The sequence below is a fragment of the Cicer arietinum genome, chromosome 3 (assembly GCF_000331145.2).
Source record: "Cicer arietinum cultivar CDC Frontier isolate Library 1 chromosome 3, Cicar.CDCFrontier_v2.0, whole genome shotgun sequence".
Classification (NCBI taxonomy): Eukaryota; Viridiplantae; Streptophyta; class Magnoliopsida; order Fabales; family Fabaceae; genus Cicer; species Cicer arietinum.
Window position 1 is genome coordinate 69,174,748 of NC_021162.2, and position 23,196 is coordinate 69,197,943.

The 23,196-nt window shown below is 29.8% G+C and overlaps 6 protein-coding genes across 7 annotated transcripts in view; 3 read left to right on the forward strand and 3 right to left on the reverse strand.

Moving 5' to 3' along the window:
• Window positions 1–509: 509 nt before the first annotated feature.
• On the forward strand, window positions 510–3,188 carry LOC101514235 (inorganic phosphate transporter 1-4). Of its 2 annotated transcripts, none has more exons than XM_012713919.3 (2): window positions 510–629; window positions 1,355–3,188. In XM_012713919.3, exon 2 carries the CDS (start codon window positions 1,406–1,408, stop codon window positions 2,969–2,971), a length of 1,566 nt encoding a protein of 521 aa, XP_012569373.1. In that variant the 5' UTR covers window positions 510–629; window positions 1,355–1,405; the 3' UTR covers window positions 2,972–3,188. The 2 variants fall into 2 exon arrangements, with proteins under 2 accessions (XP_012569373.1, XP_012569374.1); XM_012713920.3 differs by having other exon boundaries at window positions 514–629; window positions 1,347–3,188.
• A 6,087-nt stretch (window positions 3,189–9,275) lies between these two features.
• LOC101514876 (transcription factor MYB14) lies at window positions 9,276–12,014 on the forward strand. The gene is made up of 3 exons (XM_012713911.3): window positions 9,276–9,499; window positions 9,641–9,770; window positions 11,173–12,014. The coding sequence occupies exons 1-3, from the start codon at window positions 9,367–9,369 to the stop codon at window positions 11,723–11,725; spliced, it is 816 nt and encodes a 271-aa protein (XP_012569365.1). The 5' UTR covers window positions 9,276–9,366; the 3' UTR covers window positions 11,726–12,014.
• A 963-nt stretch (window positions 12,015–12,977) lies between these two features.
• Window positions 12,978–17,575, forward strand: LOC101515202 (pre-mRNA-splicing factor SLU7-B-like). The gene is made up of 10 exons (XM_004493718.4): window positions 12,978–13,136; window positions 13,726–13,889; window positions 14,016–14,128; window positions 14,603–15,010; window positions 15,235–15,370; window positions 15,481–15,780; window positions 15,998–16,214; window positions 16,365–16,468; window positions 16,860–16,928; window positions 17,018–17,575. The coding sequence occupies exons 1-10, from the start codon at window positions 13,121–13,123 to the stop codon at window positions 17,093–17,095; spliced, it is 1,605 nt and encodes a 534-aa protein (XP_004493775.1). The 5' UTR covers window positions 12,978–13,120; the 3' UTR covers window positions 17,096–17,575.
• A 207-nt stretch (window positions 17,576–17,782) lies between these two features.
• On the reverse strand, window positions 17,783–18,654 carry LOC101515523 (uncharacterized). Its single transcript, XM_004493719.4, has one exon. It carries the CDS (start codon window positions 18,507–18,509, stop codon window positions 17,961–17,963), a length of 549 nt encoding a protein of 182 aa, XP_004493776.1. The 5' UTR covers window positions 18,510–18,654; the 3' UTR covers window positions 17,783–17,960.
• A 1,338-nt stretch (window positions 18,655–19,992) lies between these two features.
• On the reverse strand, window positions 19,993–20,870 carry LOC101488274 (protodermal factor 1). The gene is made up of 2 exons (XM_004493720.4): window positions 20,552–20,870; window positions 19,993–20,466 (listed from the first exon to the last, which is right to left on the reverse strand). Exons 1-2 carry the CDS (start codon window positions 20,680–20,682, stop codon window positions 20,142–20,144), a joined length of 456 nt encoding a protein of 151 aa, XP_004493777.1. The 5' UTR covers window positions 20,683–20,870; the 3' UTR covers window positions 19,993–20,141.
• A 1,568-nt stretch (window positions 20,871–22,438) lies between these two features.
• LOC101489055 (legumin type B) overlaps window positions 22,439–23,196 on the reverse strand; it is a 2,343-nt gene continuing 1,585 nt past the window's right edge. The window contains exons 4-5 of the mRNA XM_073365899.1: window positions 22,952–23,191; window positions 22,439–22,875 (exon numbers count right to left, since the gene is read on the reverse strand). Coding sequence (XP_073222000.1) covers window positions 22,477–22,875; window positions 22,952–23,191 — 639 coding nt within the window. The 3' untranslated portion in view covers window positions 22,439–22,476. The remainder of the gene's footprint in view (window positions 22,876–22,951; window positions 23,192–23,196) is intronic.

Consider the following 23,196-nt stretch of genomic DNA (forward strand, 5'->3'; position numbering starts at 1 on the left):
CTCTTCTCTATTTGTATTTTTCTCAAAGTGTATGGATATTCACCAATAATATTTCATTAAGAAATATATTGAGTCTCTTGAAAAAGTTTAGCACGGCCGTAATAGAAGGGAGTGGGTCATGACCACCGACCCAATGTCAAAGTTAGAGCCGTAGGATTTGGAAAAATTAATTAATTTTTCATGTATATTTAGTCTTTAAAAAAGTAAAATTTTAAATAGTACAATAAGTAAAATGTCTCACAATTATAAAAAATATAATTATTATCATATTTAATTAAAATATTTATATCTCATAAAATAAAATATTTAAATAAAATTATAATAAAATATTATTGTCAACATTAGAAGATCTCTATTTTTTTCATCTATACATGATTTCAGATTTTATTTTTGGCCTCTATAAATGTTTGGTCAACCCTGAAGTGGGTATATGCTGATGGAATATTTGGTTTGTAATTATGAAACCAAACTAAACTAAACTCGTTATGTTGCCTTATAAATTGTTATCACTCCCTTCACTTATTTCCCGCACACCCATACATTCACCATTTCTTTCTCCTTATTTACTTTCTTTCTTCTCCTCATTCCTTGTACTTAACATTTCTATAATAATCTTCTTGCACTACCAGGTTAGTACTTTTACAATTGCCCTTTTTCTTTCTCCACTCATTTTCTTTTTATATCATCATGTCATGCCACTGTCACACATTCAATAATCATTAATGATGCATGTGCATGTTCATGTCATGCTGATTTGATCTTATTTATTACTCCATAGATGTTTCTGTTCTGACATTAATCGGATCCAATTTCCAACATTATATACATATTCAAATCATCGTGATTAAGATTCATCTATTTTTAACAGAATCAAATCACCGTTTCTTAATTTGTTCCTAATAAAAATTAATTCAACGAGTTTTTTTTAATTAATTTTTAATGAGAACAAATCTTTTAATTTTATGTTTCTGTTGTGGTAAATTATGTGTAATTTTTTCTCGTAAAATCAATTTGTGAGGGTATAAAATGTAGATAGCATTTTAATTTCGGGATATGTTTCCCAGGTAGTGTATTAGTTAATTCATTTGATAGGACTTCACATTTATATCATGTTATTTTTCTGCATCTATTATGAGTCTCACATTGAATAAAATAAAATGCGATAAAGTGTTTATAAGTGGTGGATCTTATATTGAAAAAGTTAAGGTTTGACAAAGTATTTATAAATAATAGATAAGAGTATTCATAGCGTCAATCTGATCTGCTATGCTTATATTCGCAATAGTAACTAAGAATAATATATAAAAATCCCACACTTGAGTAAAAAATCTAATTCTGGTTTTCAGTTTTGCAGGGAATAGCAAATATACACATAAGGAATCTTGTTATTTTAGCTTGAAAAGTGATGGCAAAGGAAATTCAGGTGCTAAATGCGTTAGATGCAGCTAAAACACAATGGTACCATTTCACTGCAATCATCATAGCTGGGATGGGCTTCTTCACGGATGCATATGATCTGTTTTGTATATCACTTGTTACCAAGTTACTCGGTCGCATATATTACCACGTTGATGGTGCAGCGAAGCCAGGTACATTGCCTCCCAATGTAGCAGCTGCTGTAAATGGTGTGGCTTTTTGTGGAACACTTTCTGGACAACTTTTCTTTGGATGGCTTGGTGATAAGTTAGGTAGGAAAAAAGTCTATGGAATGACCCTCATGATGATGGTAATTTGCTCCATTGGTTCTGGTCTTTCTTTTGGACACAGTCCAAAATCTGTCATGGCAACTCTTTGCTTCTTCCGCTTCTGGCTTGGTTTTGGTATTGGTGGAGACTACCCACTTTCGGCTACCATAATGTCAGAGTATTCTAATAAGAAGACTCGAGGTGCCTTCATTGCTGCTGTCTTTGCCATGCAGGGTTTTGGAATCTTGGGAGGTGGTGTATTTGCAATCATAGTCTCAGTTGCATTCAAGGCCAAGTTTGATTCTCCTCCTTATGAGGTGGATCCAGTTGGTTCAACTGTTCCACAAGCAGATTACATTTGGAGAATAATTGTGATGGTAGGAGCACTTCCAGCTGCATTAACTTACTATTGGCGGACGAAGATGCCCGAAACTGCTCGTTACACTGCTCTAGTTGCTAACAATACAGCGCAGGCTGCAGCGGACATGTCCAAGGTTATGCAGGTTGAGATTCAAGTTGAACCTCAGAAAGAGGCACAGGAAATGGCTAAACCATATGGCTTGTTCTCAAAAGAGTTCTTCAATCGTCATGGACTACATCTACTTGGTACAGCAAGCACTTGGTTCTTGCTTGATATTGCATTTTATAGCCAAAATCTCTTCCAAAAGGATATTTTTAGCGCAATTGGCTGGATACCTCCTGCACAAACCATGAATGCACTTGAGGAGGTTTACAAAATTGCAAGAGCTCAAACACTTATTGCTTTATGCAGTACTGTTCCAGGCTACTGGTTTACAGTGGCTCTCATTGATAGGATAGGAAGATTCGCAATTCAATTAATGGGATTCTTCTTTATGACTGTCTTCATGTTTGCTCTTGCTATTCCTTATGAACATTGGACTCATAAGGATCACCGAATAGGATTTGTGGTATTGTATTCCTTGACTTTCTTCTTTGCAAATTTTGGGCCTAATGCTACAACATTTGTCGTGCCGGCAGAGATTTTTCCTGCTAGATTCCGATCTACTTGTCATGGAATATCATCAGCAGCGGGAAAACTTGGGGCTATAGTTGGTGCATTTGGGTTCTTGTATTTGGCACAAAACAAGGACAAGAGCAAAGCAGATGCAGGGTACCCTGCAGGTATTGGTGTGAAGAATTCACTGATTGTATTGGGTGTGATTAACATTTTGGGCTTCTGTTTTACTTTCTTGGTTCCTGAGGCAAATGGAAAATCGTTGGAAGAGATGTCAGGTGAAAACGATGAAGAAGCTGAAAACACATAAGAACAGTCTAATGCTTACAACAACAGAATTGTCCCATATTAATAAGGGAACACTTAAGCTTTACCTTTCTCTCTCTCTATTTTAACTTTCAACTTTTGCCGGGATAATATCTAAGAGGATCTGAAGAGCCACTAATTCTATGAATTAATATTGGAAAATACTAAAGTGTAATCATTTCAGTGTAAAGTATTTTTAATAACGGGTTTGGCCAAATGAATTCGTTTTGTATGCTTCATTTAATTCTTTTCCAGTTAGTGTTATCAAATTACTTGCATGGAGCAAGATGAATACACACCAATACACCAAAATCCAATTTGTGTCTTAATTTGTTGTCTAATTAGTGTGTTTTCTAGTTGCTAGTGTGTGTATATAGACAAATAGAATATACTTTTTAAGTTGGACAGACGTAAAATGTTGACCCTTACACTACTAGTTGCACTTTAGTCTTTTTTGAGTAAACGCTTTCAGCTAAAATTGAATTATATGGTTCAAATTATTTGCTTGTTGAAAATTGGAAATGCTTTCAGCTAAAATTGAATTATATGGTTCAAACGTGTTCCCTTGTTGAAAATTGGAAGCAAACAAAGTAAAAAGACTTATCAAACTCATTAAATTGTATCTTCTTCGTTTTGTAAGAAAGTATTTTCAATTCCAATATATCGACTAATATATTTTATAAGAAAGTATTTTCAATTATTCTTTTATTTCTTTTTTATAAATTAAATTTACAGTGAGAGGATGATATATCTACTCAAAATAAAAAATACTCTATAAAAAATATTTTATCTAATCTTCGAAAGAAAACATTGTGGGATTTTTTATTTAAATTACTCATTTTTGAAAAATATATATACCAATTAACTTCACTTTTAAATTTAAATACCAAATATACCATAACACTATTAGAAAGTCGGATTTTAGAAAGACGGTTTTATATAGTACTTCAACTTTTTAAATGACGATTTTGTATTTTTTTTTTTTAAAGAAGGGAGGTCGCTCTTTAAGAGGGTACAGTGTGCTACCTATATTTTTTAGTTTTATTTGATTAAAAAAAGTAAAAAAATAATTAATAATAAAATTAATTCATTAAAAGTACTACACTTATGAAGAAAAATAATTACAAAAGTTGATTAGAGTTGCTAATAATATTTGAACAATATTTTTAAATATGATCAGTAATTTGAGATACTAATTGTCATCATTTTCTTCGACAGTTTATCTTTGATGCAAAATATATAACATAATATACTATTATTTAACATTATGAAATAACAATGATTAATTAGGTTTGAAATATAAGAAATAATAAAAAAAAAGTAGATTAAATTAAACTAATTAGTAATGTTAAGAAAACATTAAAAATATTATATAAATATGAATACAATATATCATACTAATAAAAAAAAAAGTCCAAGCTCAACTCCACTCAACCGAACGGAATCGGCACGCATGCGATGGTCGATTTGAGAGCGTTCTCTCTCATTTTCAAAATTGAATATTCTTTAGGATACACTACAAAATTTATAACTTCACCTCTAAATACAACTAGTGTGATATCTTTCATATATAAAACTTTTATATTTTTTTCAATTCCCACAACACTGCTTCAAAGTTTGAAAGTCTATAAGAGAATGAGTTCAAACCCCCTAGAAAAATGAAGTACAAGCATAGTAGTGTCGAAGGGTTTGTCAACTTTGGTTGCCTGAAGTCTTAAATATTGTAACTAATATCTTTGACTTGTCTTGTTACTTAACACTTACAAATTGTCCCAGTTATATTATTACTACTAATTAATTCATGCATTCATGATTAATCTACAATTTGGTTTATGTTCAATCCAAAAGAAAAAAATATATTTTGTATGTAAAAGAACCAATATAATAAATCTTACTACTATAGAATAATAAAATACTACCAACTTTGTACCCCAAAAAAAAAAGGTGTTACCAACTTTGATCATGAGGTATATATGGGGCAAACTAACATCATTCTTTTGACGCCTTTTTAGACATGTATCATATAAAACGAAAAAGAAAAAGCCACTGCTTAAAGTGTTTTCTTTCAGTAATAATATTTATTTACATTACGTTAGAATTGTCAAACTAAAACAGGTGAATCTTAACTTACACAATATTTTATGAGACTTTGATCAAAGTTTGTTGTTGCGTGTGTGTTTTTAATGTTTAGTGTTGGATTAAAAAGGGAAATTGCCAAACTAAAAAAGTGATTGGTAGGGGATAAATTAATTTGCCGTGACCCTATGAAGTATGAACCACACGGCCAGCGTACCAAGTAAACTAGTCAAAGTGATTGGTTGGGATATTTTAATCACCAAATCCTACTTCTTGTTAGTTAGGGTCTATTGAGGCATCTATTAGGTTGTGTTTGATAAGAAAAAAAAATAGTTTATAGTAACAATTATTTATAAACTTATAATTTGTAGTTTATAGTGTTTTTTCTATAAATTAATTCAAGTGATTTATGAATTTATAATTTATTATTATTTTTATTTTATTTTTATTACTGTAATTAAATTTAAATAAATAATTTATATAATTTAAAGTAAATAATTTATTTATTATAATTTTAAATTATTTATAAGTAATTATAATTTTTAAATAATTAATATTTTAAAGTAAATATTTTATTTATTTTAAACTAAACTGTATAAATAAATAAAAATTATATCAGATCAATTAAAATAAATAAATAAATATGTCAGATTGGTAAATATTAAATTAGTAAAAAAGTAAATCTAGAACTACTATTAAAATATTTTGAACATTAATTAATTAAATTTATTTTTAATTAAGAATGATATTTTACAGTTTAAATTAATTTTACCAAACACTTTAATTAGCTTAACATTTGTTAAGAAAATTTGTATGATAGTTAAGGTATTTATTTTATATGTTAATGTTTTTAAAATAACATTTGTATTTAAATGTGTTAAATTTGATTTTTTCTTTTCTTCATATTTTAAGACCAATTAGTTGTTTTACTGAGGGTTATGTTTGAAAGAAATAAAATAATAAATGTACCTAATAAATTAAAAGAGTACTTATATTTAAGATTTTTTTTTTCTTTCTCAAATGGTGTTTATAATAAAGAATATGTATAAGTAATCCAATATAAACTAATTTTACTAAACAAAACTTAAGAATGAGTTGAAGTTTTTGACCTCGTCATTTAAATTCGTTTATTTTATTTAACCTATTAAAATAACAGACCATGAAAGATTAGTTGGGACATCAAGCCAATTTAAGAAATATCATTCTTTTTTTTTAATAGTTTTTTGGTCTATTTTCTTGTTACGGTCAAATTTAGAGTTTTATTGTTTATGTAATAATGATTGTTGGATTATGTTAATTTTTAATTGATTGATTTTAAAGTTTCTTTTATTTATGACTAGTACACTTTTCTAATAATTAGTATAGTCAATAATTTATTTTTGTCATTCACAAGTTAACGCGTCAATCTGATGAGTGACGGAAAGATAGGTGATTTTAAAGGCGGTTGAAATAAACGATTGTTTAAGGCTTTAAATTTTTAAGGGTATAAAAAAACAATTTACTTAGGTATATATAAATAAAAATTAAATATATTTTTAGTCTAACTAAACATATCAATTTTCATTTTTAATTTCTCTAAAAAAATTCATTCGAATTTTAATCTTTTAAAGACTTTAAAATGTCGGCAACTTAATAACTTAACCATTTAATTTTATATTTAATAAGTTATTATTTAATTTAAAATTATAGATAAATTAAGTAATATTCAATAAATAATTATTAAATTAATTATATTTAAAGTCTTATTAATTATATATTATTAAAAAGAGTCAAGTTATAGATAAATTAATTAATATTCAATAAATAATTATTAAAATATTTAAAGTCTTATCAATTATATGTTATTAAAAAGATTCACGTAAAAAATCTAAAACTAAAATTGTTAACAGAAAAATATAAAAGAACTAAAGTTTGAATTAGTTTTTAGAATGACTCAAAAATAAAGTTAAATATTTAGAGAGACTAAAACCATATTTAATCATATATATAAATATTAACATAAAATTTTATATTAATTAAATTATATACAAGAGTTATTGAAAAATAATTATAAATATGAAAAATTAAATAAAAATATGTGATTTAATAAAAATAAAATAAAATCAAATAATTATATCCATAATTGTAGAATTCGAAGAGTCTAACTAAGACACTAAAATTAAATTTTTTGATGTAGACAGTTGAAGAGTTAGATTTTCTCTATCTCATATATATATATATATATATATATATATATATATATTAACATTCACAAATTATAATTCTATTTTACTCTAATTTGTGATTTTTTTCTTCTAATCTTTTATATCTTATCACTTGGGATGTTTGAGAAAAGCAAGAATTGACGTACAGTTTACTTGTTGGAGAGTTGCTTTGAAATGAATAAGAATTTTTTGTTTTTGTTTTTTATGTTAAAGTACATTTATTTTTATTTGTATAATATTTTTATAAAAAAAATCATCTTTATTGAAATTCGTCACTTAAGTTTGTCTTCTAATGATTACTTTATTGATTATTGATATTCAAATTTCTATTATTTTTACACTTTTTCAGTTTCTTTGTAACAAGAGAAGTCAAAATAAAATCTATAAACCTCATTCATCAGTTTTTATATAATCTCCCAATATTTAATTTGTTTAGCCATTACACATATTTTTATTAGCCTCTTTCTTATTTATTTTGCCTATTTTTAATAATGATAACTTTTATGTTTTTTAGGATCAAATTAAAATTAAAATTGAAATTTAGTGCTTGAAGTATTGGAGGATAGGGGTGTCAATATACAACCTAAGTTGGCCCATCCTGCTGTGCTTTAGGCGTATTGTTGGTGGGATGGGATAAACGATGTGGGTTGTCGCGTGTTGCAACCTAAGTTACAAGCAATGGTTTAATTGGACGTGAGTTGGTTAAACCTTCAAACCAATTATACAATCAATTGAACCACAATTAAATTAAATAACTATTAAAAAATGAATAATTATTATAAACTTGAACCGATTGAATTGATTACAATTAAATTAGATTTAACGTAATTCAATTTGAATATATCTATTTTTAATAAATTTAAAATCAACCGGATTGAATCAACCCGTAACAATCAGAATAGACTATTTATGAAAATACTTTAATTACCGGTTCAAGTTATAACTGGAGAGACGAGTTAATTGAAGACTTGTTAAAGTTAGTATTCACCATTTCACTAAGTTATTACTTTTAAGAGTTCATTTCACTAAGATAAGAATAAAAGACAGTAAGCCAAAGTGGGGTACATATACATGTTGAAGTGAACAAGGACTATTAGTATTAGCCTCGTATATAGTGAATGCACGTTAAATGTCACGCTGTCGACAGCTACATATATTAGGCACATCCCCACGTTTTTTTTTTTTTGACAAATAAAATAAAAAGACCCAACAATTATTTTATTCCATAAAATTCTAAGAGTTGACCAATATAATCTCTTAAATTTAAGAAACAATAAATTAATTTTTTAAATAAAAGAATACCAATTGATAAAAAAAAACATGTATGTTTACTTAAATAATCTTTTGTTATATAAAAAACATAAATTTTTTAAAATTGTAATACAAAATTTGAAAATAAAATTAGTATTTTTAAATTTAAATGACTAAAATTGCTATTTTATTACTTTGAAGGACAAAAATAATATCTATTCTAAAATAAAATACTAATTAAACGAAAGAGACTTAGACTTATTCAAATACCAACATAATTGAGATGTTTATAATTATTATTTTTGTTTCTATACTTTGATATTATTTTGATTAAAAATAAGAGAAAGAGACATACACTTATACAAATGATCGTACACAATTCTTAAAACAGCGATTGATATATTAAATTAAAAGTTTTATAAAAATATTCTAAACAGCTTCGTCCCAATATTTTTGTCTCACTTCTAGTCTTTATTTTGATTTTTATATTGATGCAAAAAATAGATAATTTTAATCATAAAAAAAAAGTCTATATAAAGTTAACATAAGAATTAAAAGTGAATAAATTTTATTTAAAATTTAAATTTAAAATATAATAATTTTATATAGAGTAAAAATATATGTAACTCATAAATTAAAAATAAAAAATGAAAGCACGTTTGTTTTGTTTTTGACGGAAAATTAAAGCACCTAAGATTGCTCGTGTGAGATTTGAAGTTTCAACGATGTCAACTTTAGTGTCATGTACCTTTTGATCAACTTGGTATTTTAATTAGTACTATATATATATTTATATAAACATGAGAGGCCCTTGAGTTAAAGCTTTAGAAAATCCAAAACAACACATAATTTGGATTTTGATTCCAAAATGGGAAGGGCTCCATGCTGTGAGAAAATGGGTTTGAAGAGAGGACCATGGACTCCAGAAGAAGATAAAATCCTCATCGACCACATAAACACTTATGGCCATTCCAATTGGCGTGCTCTGCCTAAACAAGCTGGTACGTTTTCTAATGCATAGCCTTGCACGAATTAACTTGAAGAATATTAAATAACATATTTAGGAATTCATGTTACATAGTATTACTCTCATGAAAATACATTTGATAGTTTTTCTTAAATTTAATTACTTTGATCAACAGGGTTGTTAAGATGTGGAAAGAGTTGTAGATTGCGGTGGATAAACTATCTAAGGCCAGATATCAAACGAGGTAATTTCACCAAAGAAGAAGAGGATGAAATAATCAATTTGCATCAAATGTTGGGAAACAGGTAAACTAATTATTATATTTTCCCCACTTAGATTAATACAATCTTTTTTCTTCTTCTCTTATCTCTTAATTACAATGCATTTTACATTATTTAAAAAAAAAAATCGTTCCATCCAAGTTAGTTAACTTCAACTTAACTGAAAAGATAATCCATTTACCCAAAACAAAGATGTTTAAATCTTAAAAACTATACTAAGAAATAAGATTTCACACGGAATTTAATCCGAGTGCTTATATTCTTTAATAATAAATATATATAAATCTTGATTTTTCTATACATAGGTCAAGTTGTTTTGTGCTCTGTAGCATCGAACTGATGGAGGACGACATATGACATAGTAGTAGTATTCATAAACTTTAACTAATGAAAATATACTAATGCACATAAATTAAGTAGTATGTTTATTGAATGCAAGTTCAGTATATTATGAACATATTTAAAATCGTGTTAAACTTACTATTTGAAGGTTTTGATTGATTGATCAGAGTGTAATAGATAGATATGTTCACGCAAGAAATGATTCAATAAATTAAATATTCTTTCTTTACAACCTCTTTTATTTTTTACTTAAACAAAGGAATAATGGTTTGACCCACTGTTTTTATTTATTTATCTTCGGTTTTAAGGGAAGCAAAATCATAACCAACCAGATACTGAGAGATACGTATATCTATGCAGCCTCTTTAAAATGTTAGCATCATTGTGTTCATATTTATTTAGTATTATTGATCAAATATCTTAACTTTTAACTTTTATGTTGGACCTATTTCATACTTATAAAATTGGTTTATAAGATGAGAATCTATAAATTATTATAAAATTTTATCTTTTATTTATATAAATTTTTTTTTATACATCCTCTTACGTCCAACATATTTTTTTATAAATTATTATAGAATTTTATCTTTTATTTATGTGAAATTTGAATTTTTCTCAATATATTTTATTATATTCAGTACTTTTGAGTTTGACGCGTGTGTATATAAATAACAGATAACTTAATCGAATTGGTTCTGATATTATTCTGAATTTTATATTAGACTTAATTCATTTACAAAATCAATTTATAAAGTGAATGATACGCCTCTTTATAAATTATTATAAAGCTGTATTCGATTTGAATATCTAATTTTTGGATTATATGGAAATATAAAGATATCCCTTTTTCACGCTAAAAATGTGAATTTCTTGACAAGAGTATAAAACAAGATTTGATAGATTGTACACTTATATTTCTTTATAATAAAAAATCATCATAGATTATCACATAGCATTATTATTAATATTGTGAAACAGGGGATCCCCATTATTTAATAATTTTAATATTTTTAAATCAAGAATCCATAGATCATGATCTTGTTATGCAAATATTTAATTAACTGATGGTTTAATGATGATGCAGATGGTCAGCTATTGCAGCAAGATTACCAGGCCGCACAGACAACGAGATAAAAAACATTTGGCACACCCACTTGAAGAAAAGGCTGCCACAAGCCCATAACAACATCCCAAAGAAAAACAAAAAACAAACCAAGTTGGACTTTGATTTGGACGCCTCCAAATCAGACCAAGACACCAAACAAGAACAAAATAATCACGATGACGATTATAGGCCACAATGTTCTAGTGACATGTCCTCCCATAATAATAATAGTAGCATTGCTACTAATAATAATCATGACGTGTTCATAAATAATAACGATGGTGTTGATTCGGCACAAAATAATCTTGCATTGGATGAAGATTTTTGGTCGGAAGTGTTGTCATCTGATAATTCTAATACTGAGACAAGTGGTCTTTTGGATAACATAATTGGTGCTGAAGATTCATTCTCTTCCATAGGGACTGAAGAAGGAGTCTTTAATTTTAGTAATTCATTGAATATATGTGAAGAAGACATGGACTTTTGGCACGATGTTTATGCGAGAGCTGAGGAAATAACGCTAGAATTATAATCAACTTAACTATCATTGTTATTCTTAAATAGTATTGTAACTTATGTGTTCATCCAATGGAACACAAATCATGTTTTTGTTTCATTGTTAAGAGTTACATCAATTTTATTGATTCAACTCTATTGAGGAGGGGTTTGTATTTCCTGAGATATGTTTGAGAGGTCGATTTTGGAGGATAAGGAAAAATTTATTTATTTTTCCAAAATTAGACAAACTGTTAAATATTTTTAAAAATAAAAAAAAAAGTGATTGGAATGATATATGATTGTATATCATGTTATTCTTTTAATTTTTTTCTAAAATTATTATTATTAGTATTACTGTAATTATTGTTATTATTATTATCATTAGGATGATTATTTTAGTTTTCTACGTGACTTAGACATGTATTGTCTCATTTATAGTTAGTTATAATTGCTTCTATTTATACACGAAACTAACTACTCTTTGTATGTATGTATAATTTGAATTAATGCAATTTTAGACTTCGAATTCTCTCATTTACGAATTATTTAATATCAGTGTCAGGGTCCATTTACCCATTCCATTTTGTTGTATTATAATAGTCAATCTTTATGTTACATAACAACAAAAACACGCTTTTAAGAAAACACAAAATATATTGAAATCGATCAACATATTGTCCGTCAAAAGTTGCAAACTGATTTCATTTATTTGTTTCCTTTTTCAATTATATTCAACTTGTTGATTTATTGACGAAGCCTTTGATAATATGCAACCATTTAAAGATTTGGTTTTGAAGTTGGGTGTTTGAGCTATTTATATTGTATCAAGGGCAAGAGAAGTGGGGTATCTAGACTAAGAAGAGTAAAGACGAGTGATATCGAAAAATGGACAAATAAAATAGAAAAATATTAGAATTTTTATTTTAAAAAAAAAGTACTAAAAACACATTTTTTAACACACATATTTATTGGTTTAAATTTAAATAAGAACCCCTAAATTATGTAGATCTTAGTAGGAGTCATGAAATTTAAATCAATAAGAAGAATTGTGTTGAGAATGTGTGTTAAACATAGTATGTTAATAGCATTTTTATTTTTTAAGAGTAGTAGAGGTTTTGAGTAGAAAATCAAGGGCTGTGGATAGCATCACCCTAAAAAAGGCTTGAGTAATACATTCGGGCTTCTGGAAAAGCCCAATATAATTCTGACTCAAGCGTATCAATGGGCCTTATACGGCAACACACATCGAAACGCAGTCGTTTAAGAAGGAAAAAAAAGATATCACCGCCTTTATTATCATCATAACTAACATTAGCATTAAGATTGCATAGACAAAAGGGTATAAATTGCAGTGACCTGATACAAATCAGAGTGAATCTGTTTCTCCATCTTGGTTTCAATATTTAATTTTAACAAGTGTTATCTCAACATGGCAACAGCTTCAGGTATACCTCTTTTTCTCCAATTCAATTTTGATGGTTTTTTTTAAGAATTATAATTCTTTTAGGTTTAGGTTATTAATCCCGTTTTATATCATTCGATTATTGTTTTTGGAGTAATTTTTTTGTAAATCTCTCTATAGACCAAATGTTCACATGCTAATATGCTATGAATGCAAATTTTTGTTCCGATTGGGCTTTTCTTTCTCCTTTTTCCCATGGGAAGTTGCTGTTGTTTTATTCAATTATATCCAGATAATTATTCAGGTCGAAATCATACATAGACTTCAATTGGTAGCTATTACTCAAATACTAAATTTGTTTCATTAGTAGGTATAATACGAGGCCCGGTAATCCTGGCAGGGTCTTGAAAATGTGAATAATATAATTTTGTTTTATTTTATTTTATTTTTGTAAAAATTGGGCCAGCGATCATGGATTTAAAACTCGTTGCATCCTTGTTTCATGAGTTGCTTTTGCTTCTTTTTAATTATAATAATTTAAATCTGATTATGGACTTCCCAATTTTCCTTGTGTTGTGCCTTAATTAGACGGTTTCTACATGTTTATTAAACTTCTACGGGTTGAATTGCAGTGGCATTCAAGTCCAGGGAGGATCATCGAAAACAGATTGAACTTGAGGAAGCACGTAAAGCCGGGCTTGCGCCTGCTGAGCTTGATGAAGATGGGAAGGAAATTAATCCCCATATTCCTCAGTATATGTCATCTGCACCTTGGTATCTTAATGCTGAGAGACCTGTAAGTTTTGCCTTCCCCTACCTCTAATTTTTCTTTATTAGTTTTTGAGATGCATATAAAATTTTTAGCTATATTTGACATCTAAAAGTCAACTTATTCTTATGATTATTTTTCCTTCTATTGTAGAGTTTGAAACATCAAAGGAAATGGAAATCTGATCCCAATTACACCAAATCATGGTATGATAGAGGTGCTAAAACTTTTCAGGCCAGCAAGTACAGGAAAGGTGCATGTGAGAAGTAAGTTATTCATTCAGTATTTCTCAAGGCATGTGTATGTGTATGTGTGTGTTTGCTGGGCCTCCAAATATGATGGATGATTCTTGTCTATCAACTTAATAAGAAAATGAAATTTAGTATTTGGCTACATTTGTCTTGGATCATCCTTTAATTTTGTTTCCCCCTGTGTTTGTGTCTTGTCTCAATAGATGTCAAACTCTCGAGCTAGCTCTTATAAGTTTATGAAAAATGCGTTACCTTGCATGTAGACACCGTCAAGCTAATACAAGTGAACCCACACAAAATCTTTTTACTAAATTCGTCTAGTTAGTTTACAAGCTTGGATGAATGCATGGTTTTGGTGACAAAACTAGCATGTAAACACTGTCAAACTAATACAAGTTCGATAACCTTGCTTGTCTCTACTTATATTTAGATTGCTATTATCTCTTACAAGTTTAGGTTAGTACTTTAATATTCATCTTCATTTTATAGCTGTGGAGCTATGACACACAATTCCAAGGCATGCATGGAAAGACCCCGAAAAGTAGGAGCAAAGCATACAAACAAACATATTGCTGCTGATGAGAAGATAGAAACTATTGAGCTTGACTATGATGGCAAACGGGACAGATGGAATGGGTATGATCCATCTACATTTGCCCGAGTCATTGAGAGATATGAAGCCAGAGATGATGCTCGAAAGAAGTACTTGAATGAACAACAGCTGAAGAAATTGGAGAAGAGCGACCAAAATGATGAGGGTGCTGCCATTGATGAGGCTATAGAAGATGATGATTTAAGGGTAGATGAGGCGAAGGTTGATGAAAGCAAACAAATGGACTTTGCCAAGGTTGAGAAGCGTGTGCGAACAACAGGCGGTGGGAGTACAGGAACTGTGAGGTAATTTTTATGTTGCTATCATTGTTAAAATGCAAGGCCAAGTTTATTGGTCCCATATTTACGATTTTCAATTCTATTATTTTTGTTACATGGAACTGTGAGGTAATTTATATGATGCTATCATTGTTAAAATTCAAGGCAAAGTCGATTGGTCCCATATTTACGATTATCAAATTATATTATTTTTGTTTTATGGATTCTAACTGAAATAACTTTACCTTCAGGAACTTACGTATTCGAGAGGATACAGCAAAATATCTTCTCAATCTTGATGTCAATTCTGCACATTATGATCCCAAGACCAGGTCCATGCGTGAAGATCCTCTTCCAGATGCAGATCCAAATGAAAAGTTTTACGAGGTAACTTGTCTCAAAGAATAATTGTTTTTATGAACTTCATGATTTGTTTTTTTTTATTGCTTTTTCATATTAATCTTGTATTTGGGTTAAAATTAGTTTTTGTGCTGTAGGGTGATAACCAATATAGAAATAGTGGTCAAGCTTTGGAGTTCAAGGAATTAAACATCCATGCTTGGGAAGCATTTGACAAGGGACAAGATGTTCACATGCAAGCAGCTCCTTCCCAAGCTGAATTGCTCTATAAGAATTTCAAGGTCATGAAGGAGAAATTGAAGTCTCATACGAAGGAAACTATTATTGAGAAGTATGGCAATGCAGCTGATGAGGACAAACTTCCAAGAGAACTTCTGCTAGGTCAGAGTGAGAGGCAAGTTGAGTATGATCGTGCTGGTAGAATTATTAAAGGACAGGTAAGGCATGCATTCTATATCTTTGTTGTCCCACAATTTCAAGTTGCAGATCAATTTTACATACAATGCTTCTGTGATATATAGCTGGGCTTTATATGTGATCTGTTAATTTTCTCAGGGCTCCATAATTGGTTTTTGTTCATCTCTAAGGATTATTCTTTTAGGTTGTTGTTGTTTTTTTGGATGATAATAATTATTTATCTGTTGCTTTTAACAGGAAGCTGCAATCCCCAGAAGCAAGTATGAAGAAGATGTTTACATTAACAACCACACAACTGTTTGGGGTTCATGGTGGAAGGATCACCAATGGGGTTTTAAGTGCTGCAAACAGACAATACGTAACAGCTATTGCACTGGTGCTGCTGGTATTGAGGCCGCCGAGGCTGCAAATGATCTCATGAGAGCTAATATTGCCCGTAAGGAGGCTGCTGCAGGTTTGTACTCTGATCCCATATCTCTGTTGCTCCTTTTCCTTATTCTCTTCCTTTTGTTGTTATTAATTTCGTATATGTTTGGTAATTGCTTGGTGGTAGTTTGCATCTTGTATTCTTGTTATTAATCATTATTTTCTTGAATCCATTCAGAGGATCCTGCACCAGCGGAAGAGAAAAGGCTTGCTACATGGGGAACTGATGTCCCAGATGACCTAGTTCTGGATGAAAAATTGCTTGCTGACGCACTCAAAAAGGTAATATAAATCTATCAGCCATATATTTATTTACTCTTCCATATTCCTTGATATGAGTTAGTTACCTCCTGTGAATATATATTGTTACGCTTCAATATTCCTTGATATCTGTTTTTTTCTTCTTATTCCACCTCCTGTGAAAGTCGAACTAATTATTATTTTATGCCGATAACTCTGTCAACCTCTATGACCAAGATGTAGACACATTGGCTCAAACTAAATATTGCATGTTATTTGTAGAAACGAAGATGGTAGGGTTTAGCTAGACTACGTATGTTCTTTTTTTAGAATAAAATAATTTATTCTGGATTTTCATGCGTCTGTGTGTTGTAATGATGAGGTATGATCAAAGAAAGAGAGAAGTAACAAAAATTACTCTGGTATTTTACAGGAGGATCAAAGAAAGAGGGAAGAGAAAGATGAGCGGAAGCGTAAATATAATGTTAGATGGAATGATGAGGTATAATTTTTTTTCAAGTCACCCGGTTGAGAATTTTATTTGTATACATGCCGTCGTTGCAGATTTTGAAATCAATTTGGTGTGAACAGGTTACCGCAGAGGACATGGAGGCATACAGGATGAAGAAAGTACATCATGATGACCCAATGAATAGTTTCATGAACTAAGCTTGGAGAGGGCAAAAAGGCCTGTCTGCGTTCATTTTGATACAAGGCCACAAGCCTTTCTGTTGTTTTCTCGCTGCCAGAAGGATTGCACAGAATGAATGATTAGTGACATAGAGGAGCGGAGTTGAAATCGATATTTGAACAGCTTTGTATCTTGTTACTATGGTGTTATTTAGCTTTTGGAACACAAGGGTGTTTTAATGACTCAATAGCATCTCTTTTTTATGTATGAACTTCCAACATCACATGTATGAACATGTCTTATGATGTTTTTGAGAGATGTTAGGGCCACTAGGGCAGATGGTTTACCAGTGTAAGTATATATCCTAGTAGTTTCGACTATGTTTTCTGGCTCAGTTATGTTCTTAAAGAATGGTCCACTAGCTGTTGTGTCATGGATCATAGAACAAGATGCAGTTGTGCCGATCCCTCAATTGCATCAAACATCAAACATTAATTATTAGTAACTTGTGTTCCTAACTCCATGTTGTTTTGATGCAAGTTCCGAATAGGGGTGTTTTTTGAGAAAATAAGCTTTATCACCGTAGCCCGTGGCAATCCTTGATGTTTTTATTTATTTATTTTTATAATTTTTATAATTTTTTTTCTTCTTTTTATGGAGTTTGGAATTATTACACACCTTCTCTATTCCATTAAATGTTATTATTAATTATAAGAATTGGAAAATGATGAACAAAATTGACATTATAAAATAGCCATACAAACTACTTGTTAATAATCCACAAGACCTATAATACTAAGACCAGTTTTCTTTATATCTAAACAAACAAGAAAGATTTTGTTTCTTGCTTTCTTCTTACGCCTCATTCAACCTTATTATACAACAACAGAAAAATAACACGTACTACAAATTTCTGGCTAACATCTCTTGTGCAGCCATCTGTTGTCTAAACCTGATAATGAACTCCTCTGCTCGTTCATCAATTCCTTGCATTTGAGGTGAGCCTAATGCCACTGACTCCCACATATCATCTGATGTGCATGTTTTGTCACATCCCTTGCTTGTTCCTTCTGTTACTTTTTTTGCAACCTTTTCAATTCGTGGTTGGCAAAACTCTATCTGTGGCTTCAAATACCCTACTAAGTCACAGGGAGGATCCTTGAAGAGCTTATCAATATAAACAGGTGCAGGCTTTTTGTGGAAACTGTTGAATACACTTCTAACTGTTGCTAACCTTTTGCAGCGAAAACGTTTAGTAGCAACGAACTTAGGTGCCTTTGCGGTGATACGGGTAGTAGATGGTGTTATTGTAGTGGTGTAGATGTTTAGTTTCTTTCTGTGTTTTTTCATGGGTTTGGATCTACGAATGTTATGAAGTTTACCAAGTTTTGAAGTAATGCTCTTCCATACCTTTCTAGCAGGTGGAAATCTTAGACTTATGCAGGAGGACATGGAATGATTGAAGAATAAAAAAGAAAGCAAGAGTTCAATACAATTCAAAGAAATGGATGATTATATGTTTTTAAGATAAAACTCAAGTGGCAGAGGAAACTTTGGTGCATCCTTTATAACAACTGAGTTGAGGGGTTAGATTCGTTTTTCAAATGGGTGTGTTGTTATTCCATTTCATAGTGGCTTAGTTATAACGCTAGGTGCAGTGAAAGGGCTGCTAAATTCTCCACCACACCAGCACAACAGCAATGAACTAGCTTAATTATTAAGCAAACAAAATATTACTACTAGTATGATGTAGTTGTGTGTGAAACGATGTAGCAGTACCGATATATACTTTTCCACTAAATATAAACTGAGATTCTGCGTGTACAATTTGCAACTATATTGGGCAGAATATTTTTAGATAAAGAAATTTCGACAATAGTATATGTTACTGGACACGGTTATGTTTATTTATGTTATCTCTCTTCCAATAATGTTTTTTATAGCAAAATCATTTCGTTAGTCATAATGTGTCTAATAATACATTCTGAATCATCAACAATTATCTACTCCACGGCGTCTCATCTGAGTTGCCCATAATTCTTAATAAAATGATTAATTATATTGATTTTAATAATTAAATATATTTCAATTACTAAAATTATTTTATTAATAGTAGTTAACGATGTATTTAAATGATTTATATTCACTATGCATATTCTATTTTTCTTTTTAAAATCAAATTTTTTATTCCTCCAAATTTTGATCTCAACCTAATTTTATAAGCAAAAAAAGATGTGACATTTTGAAATGGTATTATATAAAAACATGTTGACGTAGCTGCTTATAAAATAATAACAAAAATATGTTAAAAAAATTAGAATAATTTACAAAAATGTTTATTATTTTTGTAATTTCATAACTTCAGTTTTTTTAATTCATCTATAATTTCTAAATATATGTTTGTTATTTTTATTATTTTTAAATACATTATTTTAATGTTGATAAAGGGGATAGATATAAAACCACTTGTACTTTGCCACCTCAACAAGTCATGTATTTTAAAAACATGTATTTGTCACTATTTTTAGTATTTTGCCACCTCAACAAGTCATGTATTTTAAAAACATGTTTCAAATCAAAATTGTAACAAATGTAATATTTGAGGGACTAAAAAGTTTTATATTGATTAAGATGTACTATTTTTGTGAACGTGAGAATCCAAACCACATCGGATAAGTTTCCTTTATTGAATATAATTTTTTTCAAGATGAATTTGACAGTAAATATAAGTATTTCTCTTAAATGAAATTTGAATCTTAGTTTTGGTAAAGAGTTAAGTCGCATCCCTCAAAAGTGTATGGGGTTCAAGTGTTGCTTCTTGTTGCTAATTTGTAAGTACCATATTAGATAATTTGACTAAATACTAATTTCGTTTAGCTTCCAATTCCAAGTCTAGAAAGAAAAAGTACACGAGTGAAAAGAAAGAAAAAGAAAATGAAAGATTAATAGAAAAAGTAATTAATAATTTCGAGTACTTGATAGTTGATACGACCATATTTCCAAATCAACATCACATAGCAGTGATTCCCATTCCCATTAAAAAAAGAGCATAAGATAATATGAATAGATAAAATAAATAAAAAATTAGGAACAAGCATGATTAGCCAAAGAGAAAAGTTTGGCTTGAGAAAGAGCAGCGAGGTCGGAAACAAATGCTTTGATGACCAAAGTCTTAACCTGCCAAGGCTTAAAAGGAAAACCTTTTCTTGCATACGAGTTTAACAGTGCCGCTGTTCCTTCTTTCAACAACCCTCCGAAAGGGTTATCCACTTCATCATTCCTAGCCGTTGCTTCAAGTAACGTCAGATCTGATCTGTACCGTTCGTACACTCTCCATCCAAACACATTGGATACCGTTGATGTTTCTGGTACCATCCTTGGCCATGTCTCTTTTCTACCGCTCCAGAACCTAACATAACATCAACATTTAATTGGTTTTATTACAATAACAATATATTGAGAAGAAAACAAAAAAGGCGTGTTGAAATAGTTACTGTGGAGTGCATGTTCCTGTGGATCTTGTGTAGATGAAGCCTGGCCAATGGTGAGCTGATGAGACTACTGATAATAAAAGAAGACAAAACACAAGTGTGGTGGTTGATATTGAGATTGAGAGGGAACACATTTTCTACTTGCTAAATGTTCATTTCTTCTAATTTGGTTTATGCCACTTTCAACGTTACAATTGCTTGCAGTTGTACTATACTTTCTTGGGACATGTGAATGTGAATGTGCTTTCGACAAACTTACCCCTACTTGCTTTACTTGTACTATTTTTCTTTCTATCCGTTTTCAATATTCAATTTCAAATTTTGAACTAATTCAATTAGGGTTATTCTTATTCTACAAACAACTTTAAAGTTTCATATCCTCGCACTATTTATAAACTAAACCAAAAATCATCAAATTTTGTTATTATTTTTTAAAAAATATTAACTATTTTTTAATCATTTAATTTATAAATATTTAACGTGGTCAGTTGAATATTTCTTCCAGTCTTATTTATAAATAAAAAATAAAAAACAAAATCACATAGAACATAGAACATTTTCAAATAAGTTAATGTAAATTTAACTTAGTCTTTATAATATAAAATTCTAAAAATTAGTTGTTAACTGATTTTTTTTAATAAATTTTATAATTTGTAAAAGTAATTATTTTTATAATAATGACTAAATGAAGTATAAGAGAAATGACTTATATAGTAAATGTTTTGAGATTTTAAATCATTCAAGATTTTGATTTTGAATGAAAATATAATGGAAAAATATGCTTCGAGATTTTGAATGTTTCAAGATTTTGATTTTGAATGAATATATAATGTAAAAATGTTTTGATGGTTGTAACATGGCATATTACTTTTAGAATTGCCATTTGCCATCGTTTCCAAATCCAACACAAATTCTTTCATCAATTTTTGTTCTCATTCAGATGCTTTCTAAGAAAATTCCCAAAGGTAACTCATGTCACGAGTTTTTCAAATCAAACGCACATAATTATACAGTTCTTACGTTACAAGTTAAAAATAGACTCTTAATAAGAAGGGTGCTAAATTACACTGGACTAATTGGGTAAGGACAAAATGTGGGCTCACCCTAGCCCATCGGGCCGATTGGGTAAGGCCTAAATAACTTGAACATATTTATCTGCAATTGGAGAGCTCAAGTCAGCCTAAAACACTGGCATTACACATTTACACTAGGGTGACATCTCTGCTTATACTAGCTCCATTCTCAAATATTGAATCCTCGTGAAAAGCTTTTATCCCTTTTTAAAAAATTATTTTCAAATTTTAAAAGGACATTTATCATTTATTTGTTAAAATATTCTTAATCTTAATTGTTTTATCTCCAGGAAGTGAACAAAAATAGAAGTATCAATCCTTAGCAAATCAATAAGCTAAAAAAATTATAAAATTAAAGGTTTAATTATTGATTTTCCAATTTTCTCCTATTTTTAAAATTGATTTCCTATTTAAAATTATTCAATTTTAGTCGGATTATGAATTAAAAATAATTATATAATATATTTAAAACAACGTAAAATATAATTTATGATTTTAAATGATAAATACTTACAATATTATTAAAAAAAATCCTATAAATTTTTTACTTAACTTCAAAAATATTTATGTCTAAATATTTGAGAAATTAACCAAACTTAAGAGATTTACATCCAAATATTTGAGAAATTAACTAAAATTAAGAGATTTTAAAATATTAATTTAATTTCAAGAATAACAGAGTTGGAATGGACCAATTTAACAGGGCATTATGTCCAAATGTAACTTAATACTTTTATTTTATTTATAAAATACTGTTGTTATTACTTAGGAAATCTGTTAAATTGCATATACCACTATTTTCTTTTACGACAAAAAAAAGAAAAAGTAGTCCTTTATTTGAAAGGTTATGCGAGATTACAGCATGGCTATATAACCATCCTGGATTCTAGAATCAGGAGTAGCCAAAACACCCTCGTTACGATTATTCTTCAGCGCAATAACTTCCTCTGGACTAAGCCCAAAAGCATTAGCAAGAACCTCCCCTGGTGTTGCACTAATTGCCGAATTACGCCCTATCATTGTACTTATTTCAGCTCTATCATTCGTTTTAAAAGCTACGTATTCCATTCCCTCATTCCCCGCTTGTTTTGCCACCGCAAAGTTTTGTGGCACCACCAACAATTGACCTCTTCCTACCTCTCCATTGAACACCGATTTCCCTTCGTTATTTACCACTTGAACCCTCCCTTTCCCTCTCGTTACGTACATCACACCGTTCGAATTCATGTTCCAATGCGGCACAAATATACCATCCTGCACATTACCAACAAATTCAATTATAAATAAATTAAAATGTTATTATTTAAAATTTGTTAGTTACTCTAACTACCTTGTAAAGGTTAACCCATTGGGCACTAAGATGGAGAGATTTAAGAACTGGGAGAGTCAAACTGTTGGCTGTGGTTATACGACCGGCTCTTGGGTTAAAAACGTCGGCGCGTGAAGGATCCGCGATATTTTCGTGAAGCTTCAAAGTGCAAACGGTTTCTTCAAGTGAATTATCTTTTTGCCCCTCGCGTTCTCTCGTTGTTGTTCTTGTTTGTTTCTCTTCTCTTTCACCATGGCGACGACGCT